The 19811-nt window shown below is 37.9% G+C and overlaps 2 protein-coding genes across 2 annotated transcripts; one reads left to right on the top strand and one right to left on the bottom strand.

The window, feature by feature from the left end:
• Window positions 1–1510: 1510 nt before the first annotated feature.
• Window positions 1511–14420, bottom strand: LOC309487487 (inhibin beta B chain). The gene is made up of 3 exons (XM_082155162.1): window positions 14291–14420; window positions 11626–12830; window positions 1511–4560 (listed from the first exon to the last, which is right to left on the bottom strand). The coding sequence occupies exons 2-3, from the start codon at window positions 12008–12010 to the stop codon at window positions 3785–3787; spliced, it is 1161 nt and encodes a 386-aa protein (XP_082011288.1). The 5' UTR covers window positions 12011–12830; window positions 14291–14420; the 3' UTR covers window positions 1511–3784.
• ralbb (v-ral simian leukemia viral oncogene homolog Bb (ras related)) lies at window positions 14341–18919 on the top strand. Its single transcript, XM_082155163.1, has 5 exons — window positions 14341–14474; window positions 15522–15670; window positions 16544–16752; window positions 17942–18119; window positions 18199–18919. The coding sequence occupies exons 2-5, from the start codon at window positions 15557–15559 to the stop codon at window positions 18316–18318; spliced, it is 621 nt and encodes a 206-aa protein (XP_082011289.1). The 5' UTR covers window positions 14341–14474; window positions 15522–15556; the 3' UTR covers window positions 18319–18919.
• Window positions 18920–19811: the final 892 nt, after the last annotated feature.

The following is a 19811-nucleotide window of genomic DNA, read 5'->3' as shown; positions in this document are numbered from 1 at the left end:
GAGCACCAGTAATTGATAATAATTCAGCATATTAGAATGATTTCTGAAAGATCATGTGACACTAAAGACATGAAAAATGCAGTTTGCATCACATGAATAAATTACATTTTAAAATATATTCATATAGAAAATAGGTATATAAAATTGTAATAATATTTCACTGTTTTTGCTGTATTTTTAATCAAATAAATGCAGAAGAGACTTCTATTCAAAAACATAAAAAAATTGACCAACCCCAAACTTTTGACCAGTAGTGTATATAATTATGCACACTCGTTACTGTACATATAATTCAGTGTTTTGTTATTTTCATTATTATTATTATAATAGTGTCAGATTAGGCTTTCTCAGCTCTGATCTGATGTCTACACATGCATCTCTCTCTGGTTTCTCACAGTGATTAACAGCATAATTCCCAGATTGAGAGGCTGTGTGTGTTTTTCCAAAACATGTCATTTGGCTGACAAACACACACATTCTCCCGCGACAGACACACTAATGTGCACATAATCGCAGTGTTGACGGATCTGGGATGTTCTGAGCTTTAAAATGACATGGTCAGTGGCGTTTAGTTTAGGCGTGAGTTGAAAATCTGTCACAACATGACAGTTTATCATTTACTTTCTAATGGTTGTTCATAAAGGACAAAAAACAAGAAAGACAGCATGAGTCCATATGATTTGTGCATTATATTTCTAGTCTTCTCCCTTGTCCCTCTCAAAACATGATGTCAATAGTACAGTTGGGACGTCAATGATATCAAACATTGGTTCTCGTGTGTCTCATAAACGGCATATCAAACGGTGCAATATTAGATTTTAGAGTTGTAGCTGACTGGAAGATTTTCAGATTATTTTACAGCTTGAGAAGTCTCTTCTGCTCACCATTGCTGCATTCATTTGATCAAAAATACAGTAATAAAAGTGAAATATTATTACCATTTAAAATAGATTTTTTCTATGTGAATATATTGTAAAATGTAATTTATTCCTGTGATCAAAGCTGAATTTTCAGCATCATTACTCCAGTCTTCAGTGTCACATGATCCTTCAGAAATCATTCTGATATGATGATTTGATGCTCAATTATTATTTGGTGCTCAATTATTAATAATGACTCTTATTATTATCAGTGTTAAAAGAGTTGTGCTGCTTAATATTTTTTGTGGATACATTTTTGTCAGTTTTCTTTGGTGACTAAAGTTCAAAAGAACAGCATTTATTTAGCGCAAACCATGAAAAATACACACTGCAGATTAATATTTAGGGTTAAAGGTTTGTGCAACTAGTCATAGTGAGGCTTGCTTTAGCAAACAAAGTATATTTCTTAAAATTCGAACACAAAAGTGCATGCATTTCCTGGAAATCGAAACCATGACCTCAGTTCAGCAACACCAAAGGTAATGCATTCGATTCCCAGGGAATGCATGAACTGATAAAGTGTATCGCTGTGGATAAAAGTGTCCTCAACATGCATGAATGTAAATGTAACACAAGGCAGTCAGTCTTGATGCAGAATAAGAAATTTATTTCATAATAGTTACAAAGAACAAAATATTTAAAAGCATTTTTATCTTACATAAGCTGTACAGAGATGGCATGTATTTGACTCTAAATGATTCCGGAATAGATGCTAGAAGTATTAAATAGAAAACTGGCAAAAAAAAAAAAAAAAAAAGACAATTAAAATTGATGGAAAAATATGAAATATTCCATTTATCTACTGTACAAAAAACAACTTGGAAATGGAATCCATTCTATTGTACCCTGATACATCGTTTAGGCCTCTTGCGCATTTAAAAAGTATCTTACAAAAGAATCCGATGGCCTCGTCGTCTCACAATAGCTAAAGTCTTGGCCTCTTTGGTTCCATAATTCGGTATAATACATTTGAACAGCATTTAATTGCTTCTATAAAAATAACTTTCTTTTTTTTCAATGGCAGGTTTTTTTTCTTCTTCTTTACTAATAATGCAACTTCAGTGCAAACATTGTAACAACCATCCGCTCAGAGAAGGAAGCGAAAGTTTACATTTCAAGTATTGAAAACAGTTCATAACAAGTAGCTATAGTGTGGGTCATCCGGTGTAGGTCACTACTATACATTGCATAGCTTGTGCGGCACTTATTTCAGAAGAATTGTGAACCACTTGGTACCTTCGAAGGCGAAGTGCTTTATATTGTGCATTTACAATTTATTTATTTTTTGCAAGTGCTATGCTGCACCATGAGATCGCTTGATTCACTGGTGTTTTAGAAGCGCGTTTATCAAGGGCGCCGTTAGTTTGCACACGCCGTTCAGTGCGTCCTCGGCTTGTTGCGTGAATAATCAGGTTCCCGAGACACAAAAAGACACATGCCTCATGACTTATGAATACACCTCATGTCTGTGGAGAAACCCCGAACGTTTTGTTGCAGATGTTCGCGACGGACGCTCTGGGATGGACTGGTTGTCACTCATTGTGGGAAGTGCTGACGTTGTTTTGAGAAGATGGTCAGTGCTTTTCGATTCAGTTCTGGGCAGGTACACATGGATATAAATGTCTTTCAGATCACCTCTTTCAGTTTGTTCCATTATTACAAGAGAGCTAAAGACGTTCCCATCGCTTTGATGTGAAAGCTAAGGGAATCGTACAAACCTGTAGACAGGAACTAAATCACTCGATGGTTAAAGAACATACATAAATATATGTACAAAGATGCGTGGAAGAGTTGGGGTGTGTGTTTGAATGTGGATGTGTGAGCATGGATAAAGACGCGGTCACATTTATTGTTGCTCTGCGAAATATCGAGATTTTGCTCTTGATAGTTTACCGTTTTTGCACATGATATTAGACCGCACCTTAAAGGATTAGTCCACGTCAGAACTAAAACTTACTGATAATTTACTCACCCCCCACGTCATCCAAGATGTTCATGTCTTTCTTTCTTCGGTCGAAAAAAAACTAAGGTTTTTGAAGAAAACATTTCAGGATTTTTCTCCATATAGTGACTTCAATGGGGTCCAACGGGTTGAGGGTCCAAATTGCAGTTTGAATGCAGCTTTAAAGGCTCGACACGATGCCAGAGGATGAATAAGAGTCTTATCTAGACAAACCATCAGCCATTTTATAACAAAAATAAACATTTATATACTTTTTAACCACAAATGCTGGTCTGTGCTGTGATGCGCCACACATTGCGCAATCACATTGAAAGGTCACGCGTGACGAAGGCGGAAGTATAGATCTAGTGTTTACAAAGCCAAACGCCATTTACAAAAATAAATAAATAAATAAATAAAAGGTAAAACAACTATGTCGGTCGATTTTGAAGTCGGAGGAGAAAATGAGATGGAGTTTTTCACCCTACACTACATTTTCCGCCTACGTTACACAACGTGATTACGTAATGCGTGAAGTCGTGGACGTGCAAGACAAGCATTTGTGGTTAAAAAGTATATAAATGTTTATTTTTGTTATAAAATGGCTGATGGTTTGGCTAGATAAGACTCTTATTCATCATCTGGCATCGTGTAGAGCCTTTAAAGCTGCATTAAAACTGCAATTTGGACCTTCAAACTGTTGGACCCCATTGAAGTCACTACATGGAGAAAAATCCTGAAATGTTTTCCTCAAAAACCTTCATTTCTGTTCGACTGAGGAAAGAAAGACATGAATCTTGGATGCTATGGGGGTGAGGAAATTATCAGGAAATTATCATTATCATTTAATTCTGAAGTGAACTACTCATTTAAGTCATAAATATTACGTTCTCGCTATGATATTTTTAGATTTTTTTTTTTCTCAAGCGCAGCCGCACTCCTCGACGATCATGTTGGGAACGTCCCGTTTCACGATGTTGTATTCGTCGTCGAAGTACAGCATGGACATGGTGCTCAGTTTGGTCGGGATGCAGCAGGAGTTCATGGATCCTGGACTCATTCCCCGCATGCGGTATTGGTTCACCACAGCGGTGTGGAAGGACGAAGCCGATCCGGGAACCCCGGCCATGTACGCGGGACAATTCCCTTCGCAATAATTCCCAAAGTACCCAGACGGGGCGATGATCCAATCGTTCCAGCCGATGAGGCGGAAATCGATGTAAAACTGTTGTCGGCAACACAAGCTACTGCTCCCGTCGCATTCTAGGCCTCGTTTTCGGATGCGATGTTTGTTGTCCGAAGCTCTCGCTTGAACAACCAGGAAGGGGCGGTGAGACTCGTCGTTTGTGTTCACCAAAACAGGCACGATTCCCATCTTGTCACATCCCTCGCACCGAACGTCCAGGTTTTGCCGGCGATCGCCCTTGGAGAAAACCATCTGCACGGCGTCCGTCAACGGAAAAGTGTGCCAGCCGCTGCGTTTAAGATCCACGCGCTTCTCCACCAAGTTCCACTTGCTCCCGACACCCGGCTCCTGCGAGTAAACCTTGACCGTGATCTTCCTCCGGGAGCCCTTCTCCAAAACATTAGGCAGGAGTTTGAAGTATAACCACAGGTTCGCCTGGGACACGTGCAGGTTCTGGTTGCCCTCGTTGGAGATCACGAAAAACAGGCTGGTTTTGGAGGTCAGAGACTCGTCTGTGGGATCAAGAGAGGAGAAAACATGATCAGCTCAGTGCATTTCATCATTACTGTTAGTGCTCTTCGGTCATTTTTGACAGAAATATTTTACTTTTTTTTTTTTATCAGAATGGTACGAAACTTGGTAAAGTTTTGGCACTTGCTGTGTGAAGACAAAAAAAAAAATCATGGACATGATTCGAACAGGTTAAATGGTCCTGAAAAAAAATAGTCACAACGCTCCTCATGGTCAAAAATGAGCGCATTGGAAATGAATGGGAGACGAATTTCATCTAGTGGACACTTTTGGTACTGCAGCCGAACAACATCTGACTGAAAGCTAATTTTTTGAGATATCAAGCTCAAATTTTGAACACAACTTGTTTAGATATATGGCTTTGATTTTCTCACAGTTTTAGAGCAAAGCATGTTTTTGAAAATGTATATTTCATATAAAAATGTAAAATAGTATTAATATGAATATAATACTATAATACTTAAAATGAAGTATTTACATTTTTCATAACAATAAACGTAACACTTAAAACACTTGCATGCATTTTTGTCCTATAAATAAACTACATTTTTGCAGAACATAATAGATCTTTGTGAAAAATATAATTTCTTATGTCTGTTCTTATGACCCGCACATGTTGTTGAAAGTTAAACCTTTTATTAAAAATAAACCTTTTATTTTATTAAACTTAAAATGAAACTTCAAGCTTAATTTTGTGCAAAATATAATAGATATTTGTGCAAAGAAATACATTTTTTATTTCTGATTTAGGGTCAAATATTACCCGAACATGGTTTCGAAAGGTTGGAAAAAAATGCCAAAATTAACAAATAATATTCGTCCTTTATGCAAAATCTAATTTTTTATGTCTGATTTTAGGGTAAAATATGACCGCGCACATATTCTTGATTGCTTTAATTAGTAACATTTTACTTTACTAAAACTTAAATGAAACTTAAATTCAACATAAATCAAAGGCCTACTATTATGTATAAATACTTTGAAATTTAAATAATGTCACAATGCACAAGTCCTATCTTTATAATATTATTTTGCATTTGATTCTTCAGATTTGTGACCCGGACATGTTCTGGAGAGCGTTGGCTCTAGCTGATCTCCTGTGTGTCTCGTTCTGGGGTCGGATCCAGTGCTGTCGGGGGTCTGGATGGAGATGACAGGACTGAGAGAGTTTATGAGAACACAACACAACTTCCCAGCAAAAGCTGCTGAGCCGCAGAGAGCGCACAATGAGCCGCGTGACATCACAGGAAACGCATCACAGGAGTCGACATACAGCGGTACAGTGAGAGCGATCAAGCACAACCCTACGACATTCACAAAAGAAGCACATTTACATGACACTGAACGCTTTTGGAGCCACCAAAACAATCAAAATGTATTCTTTCTTCTTCCAAATGACATATACTAACTTATCCACATGCACATCAATGTGTTATGTGCTTTTTGTGTCTTTCAACTTGTGCATCTGATCACATCACATGCACTTATACTTGATACTGATGCTTGAATTAGCAAACCAACTAATCTGTTTTCTCTCACTCGCTTCTTCCCACTGCAGACTTCGACATAACACAAGAAATATGATGTTTCTGCTGCTCTTTAATGCACTGAGAGGATTAATAAATCTGAGCCGTCTGGAATCTGTCTGAAAGCTATCCGCAAAACACACATAAAACACAAATGTTTAAAAATAAATCTAAAAATATTCTGTATATGTCATTATGATATATAAGTTATGTGTGCATGTGTATAATTGTGTGGATTAAGTGCGCAGCTGTGCAGAGAGAGAGAGAGAGATGTGAGCCGGTCACATGGGCGGCTCGCAGGCCTCTGATTGGATAATCACATTTGGTTTCACTGTAACTCATTTAAATGTAAACTCTGTCTTGCTGAATTAGAGGTAATACTTTGTGAAGACTTTCATTAGTATCAATAACAAACAATATTACATGATATGATGCTTCCTGGGAACATGTTCATTTTTGGGTAAACTTCCTTAAGTGCACATTCAAATTTGATTATATTAAACCTCAAACAAAAATCCTACTAATATATAACAATAATAGTAATATATAAAAATGCTAATAATATTGCACTATAATTATAATGTTTTATATCATCAGAAAAGGGGCTTTTTGGGGGCATTAATGCACATTCACAGGGTTAGAGTGAAGTGAAGAGAAGTCAAGTATAATATATTTATATAGAGCTGTTCACAATACATTATTCCAAAGTAGCTTTACAGGAAATAATGAAGTTAATGTATATATCTTAGCAGATGCATTTAGCAGATTGGAGCTGTGCGATGATATAGTTTACATTTTGCAATGATACAAGAAATCAGCTTAAGCAATCCAAGTTTATATCTCTTTATGTAAGTATACTGTATGTATGCGAATAAAGTTGTATATAATTATATATATTTGCTTTATATCACGAGTATACTGTATGCTTGCAGATTAAGTTAGATATAAGTAGTTTGGCCGTGGGACCAACAGTGGACCCACATTTTTGGTCATTTCACCAAAAAGGTTGCCTCACACACACACACACACACACACACACACACACACACACACACACACACACTCACTCACACAAACACACACGCACACACACACACACACACACACACACTCACTGACTTACTCACTCACTCACACACTCACTCACTCACTCACTCACTCACTCACTCACACACACACTCACACTCACACTCACACTCACACACACACACACACACACACTCACTGACTTACTCACTCACACACTCACTCACTCACTCACTCACTCACTCACTCACTCACTCACACACACACACACACACACACACACACACACACACACACACACACTCACTGACTCACACACACACACACACACTCACTGACTCACACACACACACTCACTCACTCACTCACACACACACACACACACTCACTCGAGTTATGTACCAGTTATGGAATTTTTTGGCAGTTATGGATTTTTTTTTTTTTGACCATAGTGGACATTATCGAGTGCACTCATTCAATCCCACAATGCACCTCAATAACATTGTTAGAGAATACCCATAATGCACTGGGAGAGTCTAAATCATCCATCCATTCATTTTCTAAACCACTGGGTTGCGAGTTATAAAGTCAGAATTGTGAAATAAAATGTATTTGTTTTATTTCTTGTTTATAAACAAGCTTCCATATTAAACATATTTCACGCACGTCTTTTTCAAAATAAAAGTTTGGCATCAGAAAAACATTAAGAGTTACGTGCTTGTTGTTTCTCTGACTATACACTCAAAACAGTCTTAAAGAAAACCCACTTTCTGAAGCCAAATCACTGAGACAAACTATCAGGAAACACAGAAAGACAGAAGTGTCATTAGCTGTGGCTTCATCCAAACACCATCAGGACAAACAACAAACTCACTGCTTGCTTTATACACTTCCAGTTCCTGTTCAACTGAAATCCCCCTTAGCTTTACGGGTTTGTTGAGTTCACGAACCCTAAATACGAGCACTAGTGATGCCTGAACTGGACTGAACACAGGAGGGATGGTGTTTACTGTCACTACCAGTTCCAGCTGGCCAAATCAAAGCGTAAAAGCAAAGCTAAAAACAAGAGCGAACGCAAGATCACAGGTTGGACGGCTTCCCGCTTCGATTCAGGCCTTTAGTAAAGCGCGGAGCACATTCATCACTGGGCTCTAATAGACAGCGCGAGCAAACTCTCCCTCTTGGCACTCGTCCTCACCTGAGTCTCCACACACCATTAAGATGTCACAGAAACCTAGAGGGACTCACTTGGCCTCTGCCAGCGCAGGGCAGCTTCATTCTTACAGAGAACCAGATCCTCCAGAAGATTCTGGATGTGTTCCAGCGCTCATGTCCTGAGGTCACCCCACACAGGCCCACCAGTGGCTCCACAGCTCCCAGCATCCAGAGCCGCTCCGGGACGCTCCGTCCAGCCACGCCAACCGCACAAAACTGCTCTGTTTGTGCATAATTCATTACTTTCTTAACGCATGTCTTGAGTTGGTTTTTGAGGAAGATATTTAGGTTACTTTATGTATTTTTTAGGGCTGTCAAATCGATTAATCACAATTAATCGCATATAGCATAAAAGTTTGTTTATACAAATATATATGCGTGTACATATATATGTGTGCGTGTGTATGTATATATACAGATACTCACATATAATATGTATATATAAATATAATAATATATATACACACATATTATATAAACAAACTTTTGTTAGATGCGATTAATCACGATTAATCGATTTCACAGCACAAATTTCTTTACTATTACTTTTTTTTAACAGAATTTTTATATTATTAATTGTTTTAACTTCCTTGAAAATGTATTTTCTTGTTGTATATTTCAAATATTTTTCTATTATTCATAGTTGAAGCATTAAACACAACATAATGTTTTTATGACATACTAATGAAAGTTAAAAATAAAATAAATGACTGAATTTATACACATTTCTATCTTATTTTTTCATTTATTTTATTACATTTATATTTGTATTTTTTATATTCTGACCTGTCAAGCACTTTGAGCTGCATTTTATTTTATGATTGTGAATGATTCATCTGTGCATGTTTTTCTAAACAAAAAGTATTCTTTATAATCTTTCATTCAAATATAATAACTTGTTCTTCATCTGAAATGCCTTTGCTCCTTCGTCATCAGTCTGTCTTCAGTTTCAACCACCTTCATAAAAGCACTTTGTTCCATCTATTAAAATCCTCATGAATAAAACCATTAAGTTTTATGTTTCTGTCCGTTTCGTTCTGAAATATGTCACATTATGGATGTTAAATGGGTTGCAGTCGACATTTGATGATGACTTTAAGATTCTTTTGAGCAAAGCATAAAGAATAAAACCATCAGACTTAATTTTAGCAAATCTGCAAAACAAAAAACAACCTTCCTTTAGCAACACATGCTGTAAAAGCATCAGACGACGCCAGGAACATATCGATCACTTAACCTGAATCGATCAGGAATGGCAGAGCAACACAATAGTTCACCAGTCATTTTCAGTTTTAAATCATGAGGCATTTGGGTAAATTGTCCCTGGATCTCGTCCGGGTGCGAGTCTCATCTTGGCAGCCACTGAACAACACAGCACAAAAGGTCAAAGGTCCAGGTCTGCACTGGATTCAATAATTGCGGCCCAAATTGTGCTTGCAATCTCGTGCAGGACTTGATGAATGCCTGGTTTGCAGCACCGGGACGGAGGGCAGCGCTTGCAACGGGTTAGTAAAAGATTCAACGTGACCCTTCTGAATGTGTGCTTTACTGAGAAAGGGTTTCGAGTGTCTTTGCTTCTGATCGCAGTTTGACCTGAACTCAGATTTGCTGCGAGCTGCTGAATTTGTTTAGCAAATTCTACGATACATTGCTGAAAAAACTTGAAGTCAACATGAAACGCTCTTTGCATCCCATTTTACTTGCATAATGTGACGGACTTTTGAATGTAACAGGATATTTAAGTGGAAAAAATGAGAGACGGGATGTGATTCAGTAGATCTGAATGTGAGTTTGTACCGCATGCATCCCAATTCTCTTCTTTATGGAATCTAAAGGGAAAGACGTCCTCTTTATTGCATTAACTAATATTAAATTACTAGCTATTTGACGTCAATAGAAGAAAAGACATTTCGGAAGTTCATGAAACAAGACAAACACCTTTTGTCTTTGTAAAAGATGTGCGCTCATGATGTAATGAGATCACCATGGTAGACTATAACGATGATTTAACAGCATTTCACCCACTTTTAGTCTTTCTCAGTCCTGTATACAAAACATACTCTACACTGTAGTTATCTGAAAGTTGTGCTGTGTGTGTTTTCATGTTTCGCTGATGTCAGGTAATAGATCTGTCATGCATTTTGATCTCATTAGTTGATTTATGAGTTGCAGTCTTTAACTGGATTGTGGATGCATGAACAGTTTTCTGTGTGAGATGACTTTAAATGCTCTTTTTGATGCTCTTAAAAGGGTTCTGAATAGAACAAAAAGATTAGATGGTCTAATGCCTTAAAGACCAAAACACTGATCTGAAGATCCTATAATGAAACATCAAAAACTTGTTTGATCCTCCAATGAATCATATAGCAACCTAAACAGCCTGAAATGATTTTAAATAACCTTTAACATGAGTATCACCCCATAAATGAGGCAGAGCGGGGCTAGTTGTCACACAAGAGAGTCAGTAACTGGGGTTTTGGTGCTTTTCTCTCTTTGATGATTTCAAACACCTTTCTAGGATCTTTTTTGTGACTTCTGTCCTCCAGAATGAAAATGCAATATTTTTGACAATAAAAACGCTGACATGCATCTGAACTGAAAGTTAAAGGGTCATGAATGTCAGGCCGGGGCAAGTTGTCACATGTCTTAATTTAGTACAATTTAGTAATTACATTTTCCATTGGCCACAGTTTAATGTTTCTACAATGTAAAAAAAAAGTTGCTGCCTTAAATTTTTAAATACAATCAACTTAGATGTTTAAGTCATTTCAACTTAAATTACATTAAACTGACTTTAAAAAAAAAATCACAATCATAATTACATACAATATATAATAATTTTGTTATCACAACTTTTTTTTATCTTTTGTCAAATCAACTTAGATTTTACATGTGGTCCAGATAACATAACATTTTGAGTTTCTATTGATTAAACCAATCTCCTTCATTACATTAACTAAAATGTTTAATTTCAATGAACTCAACATTTTAAGGCAACCAGGTAACTTATTTTTTTTAAGTTAGACCAACAATATGTTTTACCAGCCTGATCTCATGAAAATGCGTCTCTATACACTAATCCTACCCAAACGTATAATGCGTACCCCACACCACTACTAAACCTACCCATGCGTATCATATGCACGTAAAAAAACTCATTTTCACGTATAAATTACACGATAAACACAATGCGTGCTATAGAAACGCATTTAATGTGACCGGGTTGGTTTTACAGTGCACGCGTAAAAGCGCGCGCACAGACCCGCCTCAAACACACACCTGTCTCGGCGAAGCTGATGATCTCCGAGGTCTCCTCCTCCACCTCGTTCATGGACGTGGCGTGCCCGTCCAGGTTCGGGATCTCCACCCTCCCGTCCTCGCGCACCTTCCCGGCGTGGAGCTTCTTGAGCGCGGTCACCATCGCCGCCTTCGGGACGGGGTGTGTGATGTTGGGTCTGTCCCTCATCTGTAACCGGCTCAAGATGTGCCTCTTCACGGCCTCCAGGAAATCCACGTCCACCCGCGTGGGTCCATCGGTCTGGCTGAGCCCACAGGACGCGCAGCTCGGGCCGGTGCTGTGCGCTTCAGTGTCCGGTGCCGGTGTGCAGCGGGTGGAGACGAGGAAGGACACTAAACAAAGCACTTCGAACATCAAGCTTTTCATCTTCTGTGATGATAAACTGCTGGAAAGCTGGAGAGCTGGATTGATGGAGATGAAAGCGGCCAAGTTCGTATCCGCCTCCTCCAACTCCGAAAAAAGTGGCGCTTAATAAGTGGGGAAAGGCTGTAATATCCACTCGTAGAGATGATCCGGTTTATGAAATAGCAATATAAACGCAATAAATCCTGTGAGCGGCTTGAATATGTTCCTCTTGTTTTTGGTCACTCCAGGATGCTTGTTCAACTCGGATCGATATCACAGTGAGAACGGCCCGTTACACCATACGATTCGTGTATGATGTTGGATAAATAGGAACGTATAAGCAGAGCTCTTGAGATCTGTCCGCGTTCAGCCGCGCTTTTACGCACAAGTCCGACGCGTCATGGCATCTCAGTATTACGCGTCAAAAACCCCACAGACTAAACAAAGGAGCTGTTATGATTTGTCCCGGTGATTTCTTCACGCTTTTGAGTTAAAATCATCCATGATTAAGGGAAGCGAGCGCAAACCAGTCAGTTTCCCCACAGTGTTTCCAAATAATCATTCGCCGTTTAGCCTTTGTTTTCAGTTCTTCAGTGGAAGATCCCGTTCTCTTGTGTTGGGCATTTTGACTTCCAGTGTACGTTTCCCAAATACTTCTTCATCATAGCTCTCGGGATGGTGTTCTGGAGCTTCAGCTTTTTTCTCGCGCAAACAGACATTGTGTCGCTTTGGAGCCTCTGGAAAGTTTTTATACGGGACTGGAGAACCACGTGGGTCGATCCGCCAACTCCAGTCAGAGGTAGAGAAACCTCGGGATCTGTGGCAGGACTAATGCACATTTCTAGCAGGAAAAAAAATGCAGTGCTTATCAAAATGTGTTGAAATGCACAATACACCTAATATAGAATACAGTAATGATCGGTCCAATATAATATCATTTCTGCGAGTTAAAATTAGCCTATAAAAATAAAATTACATGCAAAAAAAGTACTTTTACCTTAAGGTTATATATATGAAGTATAGGCATATAAAATGGTTTTAGTCATGCAGTGTACAAAATATTATATTTTGATATAGCCTGCCTATTATAATGCTGGGTTGTTTCAACCCATGTTTGGGTCAGATATGGACGAACCCAACCGTTGGTTTATTTTTATTTATTTATTTTTTAATTCTTAAACCCAACGGTTGGTTTATTTATTTTTTTTAACTCAATGGTTGTATTTGTCCATATTTGACCCAAACATGGGTTGAAACAACCCAGCATATTTCAGAGTGTGTATTTATTCAGATCAACATATCCTTTTAAAAGGGTAAAGACACTTTTTTTTATTTTGCTGCTAAGTACGCAAAAGCAAAACGACATGATTTTAGGTGATTATGGATCATTTTGCTTAATCAAGGTCAAAAGGCGAACTGTGGGTCTGAAGTGATGAAGCGTCCTCTTTGAATCAAACCCTTCACAGCCACTGTGTTTCAGTCTTGGAAAGTAAATGAGCAAAACTTTTAACTGTTTTGAGTGAATGAAAGTGTGAACTCGTAAACTGGTTAAACAGGCGCCAGAGAAGCTCTTTTAAACCTCACTAACTAGATCTAGCAGAAAGAGTTTGAAAAGTAGGCTATGACTAAAAACACACCACAGTAGCCTAGATGTTTTTAAATAGAACAAGTGCAAAGAGGGTCTCTTAAAATAAAAAGTACTTGACTAAAGGGTAGGCCTAATTTTATTTTACATTAATCTGAATAAAATAGTCCAGTGGTTTATAACCGATAGCGCCTCACTGATGAAGTTTAAAGTTGTAAAACAGCGCCACCACTCGCCAAATTAAGAACTCACAAGTCCTGCGTATACTTGACACCTATAACTGCATTAGCACATTATATAGTTATTATATCTATATGCAAATTAATTATTAATACACACACACACACACACACACACACACACACACACACACACACACACACACACACACACACACATATATATATATATATATGTATGTATGTGTATATAGCCTGTATACAAATAAATATAAACATATGCAGTGTACAGAAAATGTCACAGTAAAGTTGCTGCCTTACATTTTTAAGTTTTTTTTTTATTTTTAAGTCATTACAACTTAAATTACACTAAACTGACTAAAAAAAATTGCTGAATCGTGTATAACATATATATTTTTTCAATTGCTGAACTTATTTTGATGAGTTAAAGCAATATGTAAAAACATATGTTTTATAGAATTTTGCACATCATATGAAAAATCATCATACTTTATCACAAATCAAAATAAAGACTACCTTAGCCGAAATATCCATACATGGTGTAATGGCGTCATATCCTTGTAATTTGAATATCCGGTGGGCGGGACGGTGTAGCTTGTACGGGACGGGAGTAGTGGATTTGATCCCGGGTGACAGAATTATGTTTTAACCGCGTATACATTCCAATCAAATCACTGGCCCTTCACAGATCAAACTTCCGGTGAGTGATCTATGAGACTTTACGTTGTTTTGATCAGTTTAAAAATGTTTCAGATCAGTTTGCGCAGACGAAAACTTTGCAGATCTGAGGTATTTCCTCGGATGGAGTCTTTGTGGGAAAACTCTGTGATTGACTGTTTTCACATCCAATGAGAGGCAGAGTAGAGGAGGACCCGCCTTATAATTTGTCTGTTGAACCAATCAAGAGCTAGAGGAGGCGGGCTCTCGCCTATAACAATAAGGAAGGGGTGGTGTCTCTGTGTCCGCGGGATGGAAAAGTGAAAATAGCTTTATTCAATTTTACAACAGCTTGCTTTATACTTTTTAGTACATTTTAGTAATGTAGTGTTGTTTTCTGTTTCTTACTGATACTGTTGTCCTTACAAAGAAGTGCTATGGCTGACGGTACCATGGTACTTTTACAGTGTACCATAATAGTAAATGATTATTCATATTCAGTTCCGTAGTATTTACGTTGTATGTCAAAGAAAACCATGGTACTATCATGGTACATGACCTATAAACATGGTATTATCATATAGATGGATGGATGCACACAGTTGATCACAATTTAAGGTGTATTTATTTGGATTTTATATTAATAATATGTATGCATTTATAATATGTTATTAATAATATATATGTATTTATGGTAACACTTTACAATAAGGTTCATTAGTTAACATTAGTTGACTACCTTAGTTAACATGAACTAAGAATGAACAATACTTCCTCAGCATTTATTAATCTCAGTTAATATTAATTTCAACATTTACTAATACATTATTAAAATCAAAGGTTGTATTTGTTAACATTAGTTAATGGACTCTGAACTAACTTGAATAAACAATGAACATGAAAATAATATGAACAAAGATGAATAACTACTGTAACAGATGTATTGCTCATTGTAAGTTAATAGATTAACTAATGAACCTTATTGTAAAGTGTTACAGTATTTATAATATATATTAATAATGAATGTACTTATAATATATGCATAATATGTATTTATAATGTATGTTTCTATTCTTTTGTATGTTTGCAGTCTAGGTCTGTTTCTTCTTCTAGAACACTAAAGTCATGGCAGCAAATAAGAGTAAAAATCAAAGTTCGCTGGTCCTGCACAAGGTGATCATGGTTGGCAGTGGCGGAGTGGGGAAATCTGCTCTCACACTGCAGTTCATGTATGATGAGGTGAGTTCATCACAGTCTTCCTTCTAAATTATACCATTTACTCTCCTTCATCTGCTCTATTATGATTATTACTTGTTCATCACAGTCAGGAAGAGTTCCTTCATTTAGGCCCAATCCCAATTCTATTTTATACCCCTTCACCTACCCCTAACCCTTCGCCTACCCCAACCCTTCGCCTACCCCTAACCCTTCGCCTACCCCAACCCTTCGCCTACCCCTAACCCTTGCCCCTTGAAACAGAGTGGCAAGGCGTAGGGGTGAAAATATTCCCCTAAGAAATGGGACACCACTACTTCACCGTTACACGTCATTATACGTCGTCGCTAACGCCTAACGTCACAGGAGATGCATAGCAGATGTACGGTAAAAGATAAGCCAATTCCCTGCCGCAATTACATTCACCAGTTATCAGACATGAAAATATGTTGTGGGACTATCGTTAGCGAACGTCAGCAATTTTATATCAATCTTTTGCAAACGTTTCTTAATATGAACACAAGATTGTATGTAACATAAAGCTAATGATTATTTGTCGTTAAAATACTTATGAATGCCAAAAATTCTTACATTTATGGGTCAGCCATGTTGCCTCTCTAGCCGGTGTATGCAGGGACATTTCTCGTACCTCTTCGTTTGAAGTGTGGTCCCGAAAAATCTTCGTTTTAAGGGCTATCTGGGCCTTCCCCCTACCCCTACCCCTACCCCTCCACCCAAAAGAGAATCGAGACAACTCTACCCCTTCACGTGAACGCGCAAAACAGAGAGGTAGGGGAAAGTGAAGTGTGTAAGGGGTAGAATTGGGATTGGGCCTTACTCTCCTTCGTCTGCTCTATGTCTATTATGACTATTACTCGTCTAATATGTGTTGCTCAGTTCGTGGAGGACTACGAGCCCACCAAGGCTGACAGTTACAGGAAGAAGGTGGTGCTGGATGGAGAGGAGGTGCAGATTGATATCTTGGACACGGCGGGTCAGGAAGATTACGCTGCCATCAGGGATAACTACTTCCGTAGCGGAGAGGGTTTTCTCCTGGTGTTCTCCATCACAGAACCAGAGTCCTTCAGCGCCGCGTCAGAGTTCAGGTCAGGACGTCCTGCTTATCTGCTGTTCTAGTGCCTTTACAGACGCTCAGTTCAGTCCCAGTGTGGAAGAAGCACCGTTACCGCACTGTGTGTTCTCAGAAAGAGCAGAATGATGTTATCATTACGCCGGCATCCTGCCCACAACAACACTCTGATGGAAACAAAATGCTGAGTCGAGCTGTAATATATAAGACATACAATAAGCTAAAACTGCTAAAAATCAAGATGTAAGCAGACATCATATTTATTATAATCTGTTCCTTCAACAACTGACATTTTATTTATGAGTCGTTATATGAGAGAATTTTAAATTTTAAAGTGATTATTTTTAATATATAGACACACCTAATTTTGTATGTATGTATGTATGTATGTATGTATGTATAAAAATGTGTTGTGTATATACAGTACACACACACACGTACTAATATAATATATATATTTTAATATAATAATATATACACACACTATAATGAATATATGTTTTTCTAGTTATATCAAAATATAAAATATTTTATTGGGTAGAAACTGCTATTTGTGAGTAAATAATAATAATGATAAACCTGTAATGGGGTTTATGCGCAACAAACTTCCATATATTGTAAAACAGTTGAAACAATGACATTTTATTTGATTGAAAGTACAAAAACTAGAATCATTGATATCATTGAAATTGATACTTTTAATCATCAAGGATACATAAAATTGATCAAAAGTGACATTAAAGACATTTAGGTGCTGCTATAAGGTAAACTATAAATGTTGCTTTCTATTCATCAAAGAATCCTGAAAAATAAGATGCATCACAGTTTCCACAAACATATGAAACTGTTTTCAACATTGACAATAATCAGAAATGTTTCTTGTGCATCAAATCATCATATTAGAATGATTTGTGAAGGATCATGTGACACTGAAGACTGGAGTAATGATGCTGAAAATTCAGCTTTGATCACAGGAATAAATTACACTTTACTATATATTCCCATAGAAAACAGCTGATTTATATTTAAATAATATTTCACAGTTTTTACTGTATTTTTCATCAAATAAATGCAGCCTTGGTGAGCATAAAAGACAGCTTTCGATATTTTTTTTTTTTTTTACGTGTTTGTAGAGGGATTGTCAGTAGTGGCTGAGCTGTGTTAGGATCATATTATATGTGTTTATGTGTTCCTGATCCGCACAGGGAGCAGATCCTGAGAGTGAAAGCAGAGGAGGATAAAATCCCTCTGCTAGTGGTGGGGAATAAGTCTGATTTGGAGGAAAGGAGGCAGGTGTCTGCGGACGAGGCCCGAGCCAAAGCGGACGAGTGGGCCGTCCAGTACGTGGAAACATCCGCCAAAACTCGAGCCAACGTCGATAAGGTTTTGTGCCTTTCATATCCCGATCCTCTCAGAATACATGATGATTGTGAGTGCGTCAACTGGGGTCTGTTGTTTGCAGGTGTTCTTTGACTTGATGAGGGAGGTGCGGGCGAAGAAGATGTCTGAGAACAAGGAGAAGAACGGAAAGAAGAGTGGAAAGAAGAAGAAAAGCCTGAAAGAGAGATGTACACTGCTTTGAGCCGTCCTGTCCTGGACTGAGACGTTCCTCTGATGAAGAGGAGACTAGATCTTCATCCCTCCTCCATCCTTATTGATGCCAAATACAATCGAACCAGAACTGCAACTCTGTCACATCTTTTTGCACGTTTCTATAGGTTTTCCCATATCAAATCAGCAGTTCAACTCTGGAATATGAAGATGTGACATTCCTCGTTCATTGGGCCTCATTCATGAAACACAAGTTTTGAATTAATGCGACAAACTATTTAGCAATTAATTCTGCGTGTGTTTCATGAATTTCTTTATTTTTTACTTTATCACACATAAAACATTTGCTTTTTGTGCTAAATACTCTATTTTATCTGCCTCTGCCTTCCTTAAAGGGAAAGGCAACAGACATTATATGCAATGTTTGTTTGTTTTGAATGCAGTAAAGCATTATTACGCAGCTTAACACAGCTGACGGAGTTGGTGAGATTCTCAGAATCCACAATGCAAACTCATGAAATGGTTCACAAAATAGACAATTGATATTTTTGTAATCAAATATGTTTTATGTTTCATGATTTCTCTGCCTGGTGATTATCGACCAAATAAACCTTCTCTGATTTTGTTATGAATCTCCTGTGTTTCACTGAAGCGATGCCGTTCTGGTTGTGTTCTGTGTCTCAGTGCTTTTTGTGTTTCACTCTTGTTTCTGCGTTTGATGACCTCCGGAGTTTTGACAAAGGACGGCAGCAGGGCCATAAGAGTTTATGAGAGCAGTAAAAAGTGTCCGGAGGCAATCAGTCACCTTGACTTTGAATGTGAGAAATCGTCTATTCAGCATTTAACACCCCATTGTAATGTCCTTTACTTGCGCATGCTCAGATCTGAGGATGCTGAGACCTTCAAGAGCCAAGCAAACTGGACGATGGGACAATGAAAAAATATTACAATGAGAAAGTTCAGTAACCCCACACTTCATTTGTGCCACAGGTTAAACTACCTTTTGTGATGAGAAATAAAGGGGTGGCATCACCAGCTCATGGAAATTTGTTAAATTGTTTACCTTTGTTGTGATTATATATTAATATACTTTTCTTCCAAACATCTTTAGTGAAATTAGAGAAAATAAAATATAGTAGGAGAATGACTAGCTATTTTCACAATGTTTAACTTTCACCCAAATATTAGTGGCCTACAGTTCCGCTCTCGTGAAAAATAAGTTTACTCCAGTCATTTCACTCAGCGGCCATCTTTGAAACGCCTCTAAGACCCGGTTCAAAGACTGATGACGTGATTTAACAGTCATCAGCATCGTAAATCCATCATACATTTTTTACATGTATTATAACACTTTACTTTTTTATCATATTACCTTTGCATCAAATGACAAGAAACTAGTTAACGCTGCCCTCAGGGTGTTAACAGCTGCTGTGGGAGTGACGGTAAAGTTGACATCTTTCCCACCCAGCAACAGACGTCATTTGTACGTTGTTTTTTGGGCTAAATCAAGTCGCCCTGTCATGG

This window comes from Leuciscus leuciscus (genome assembly GCF_965113295.1).
Source record: "Leuciscus leuciscus genome assembly, chromosome: 23".
Taxonomy (NCBI): domain Eukaryota; kingdom Metazoa; phylum Chordata; class Actinopteri; order Cypriniformes; family Leuciscidae; genus Leuciscus; species Leuciscus leuciscus.
This window is presented reverse-complemented; position numbering and strand designations above follow the sequence as displayed.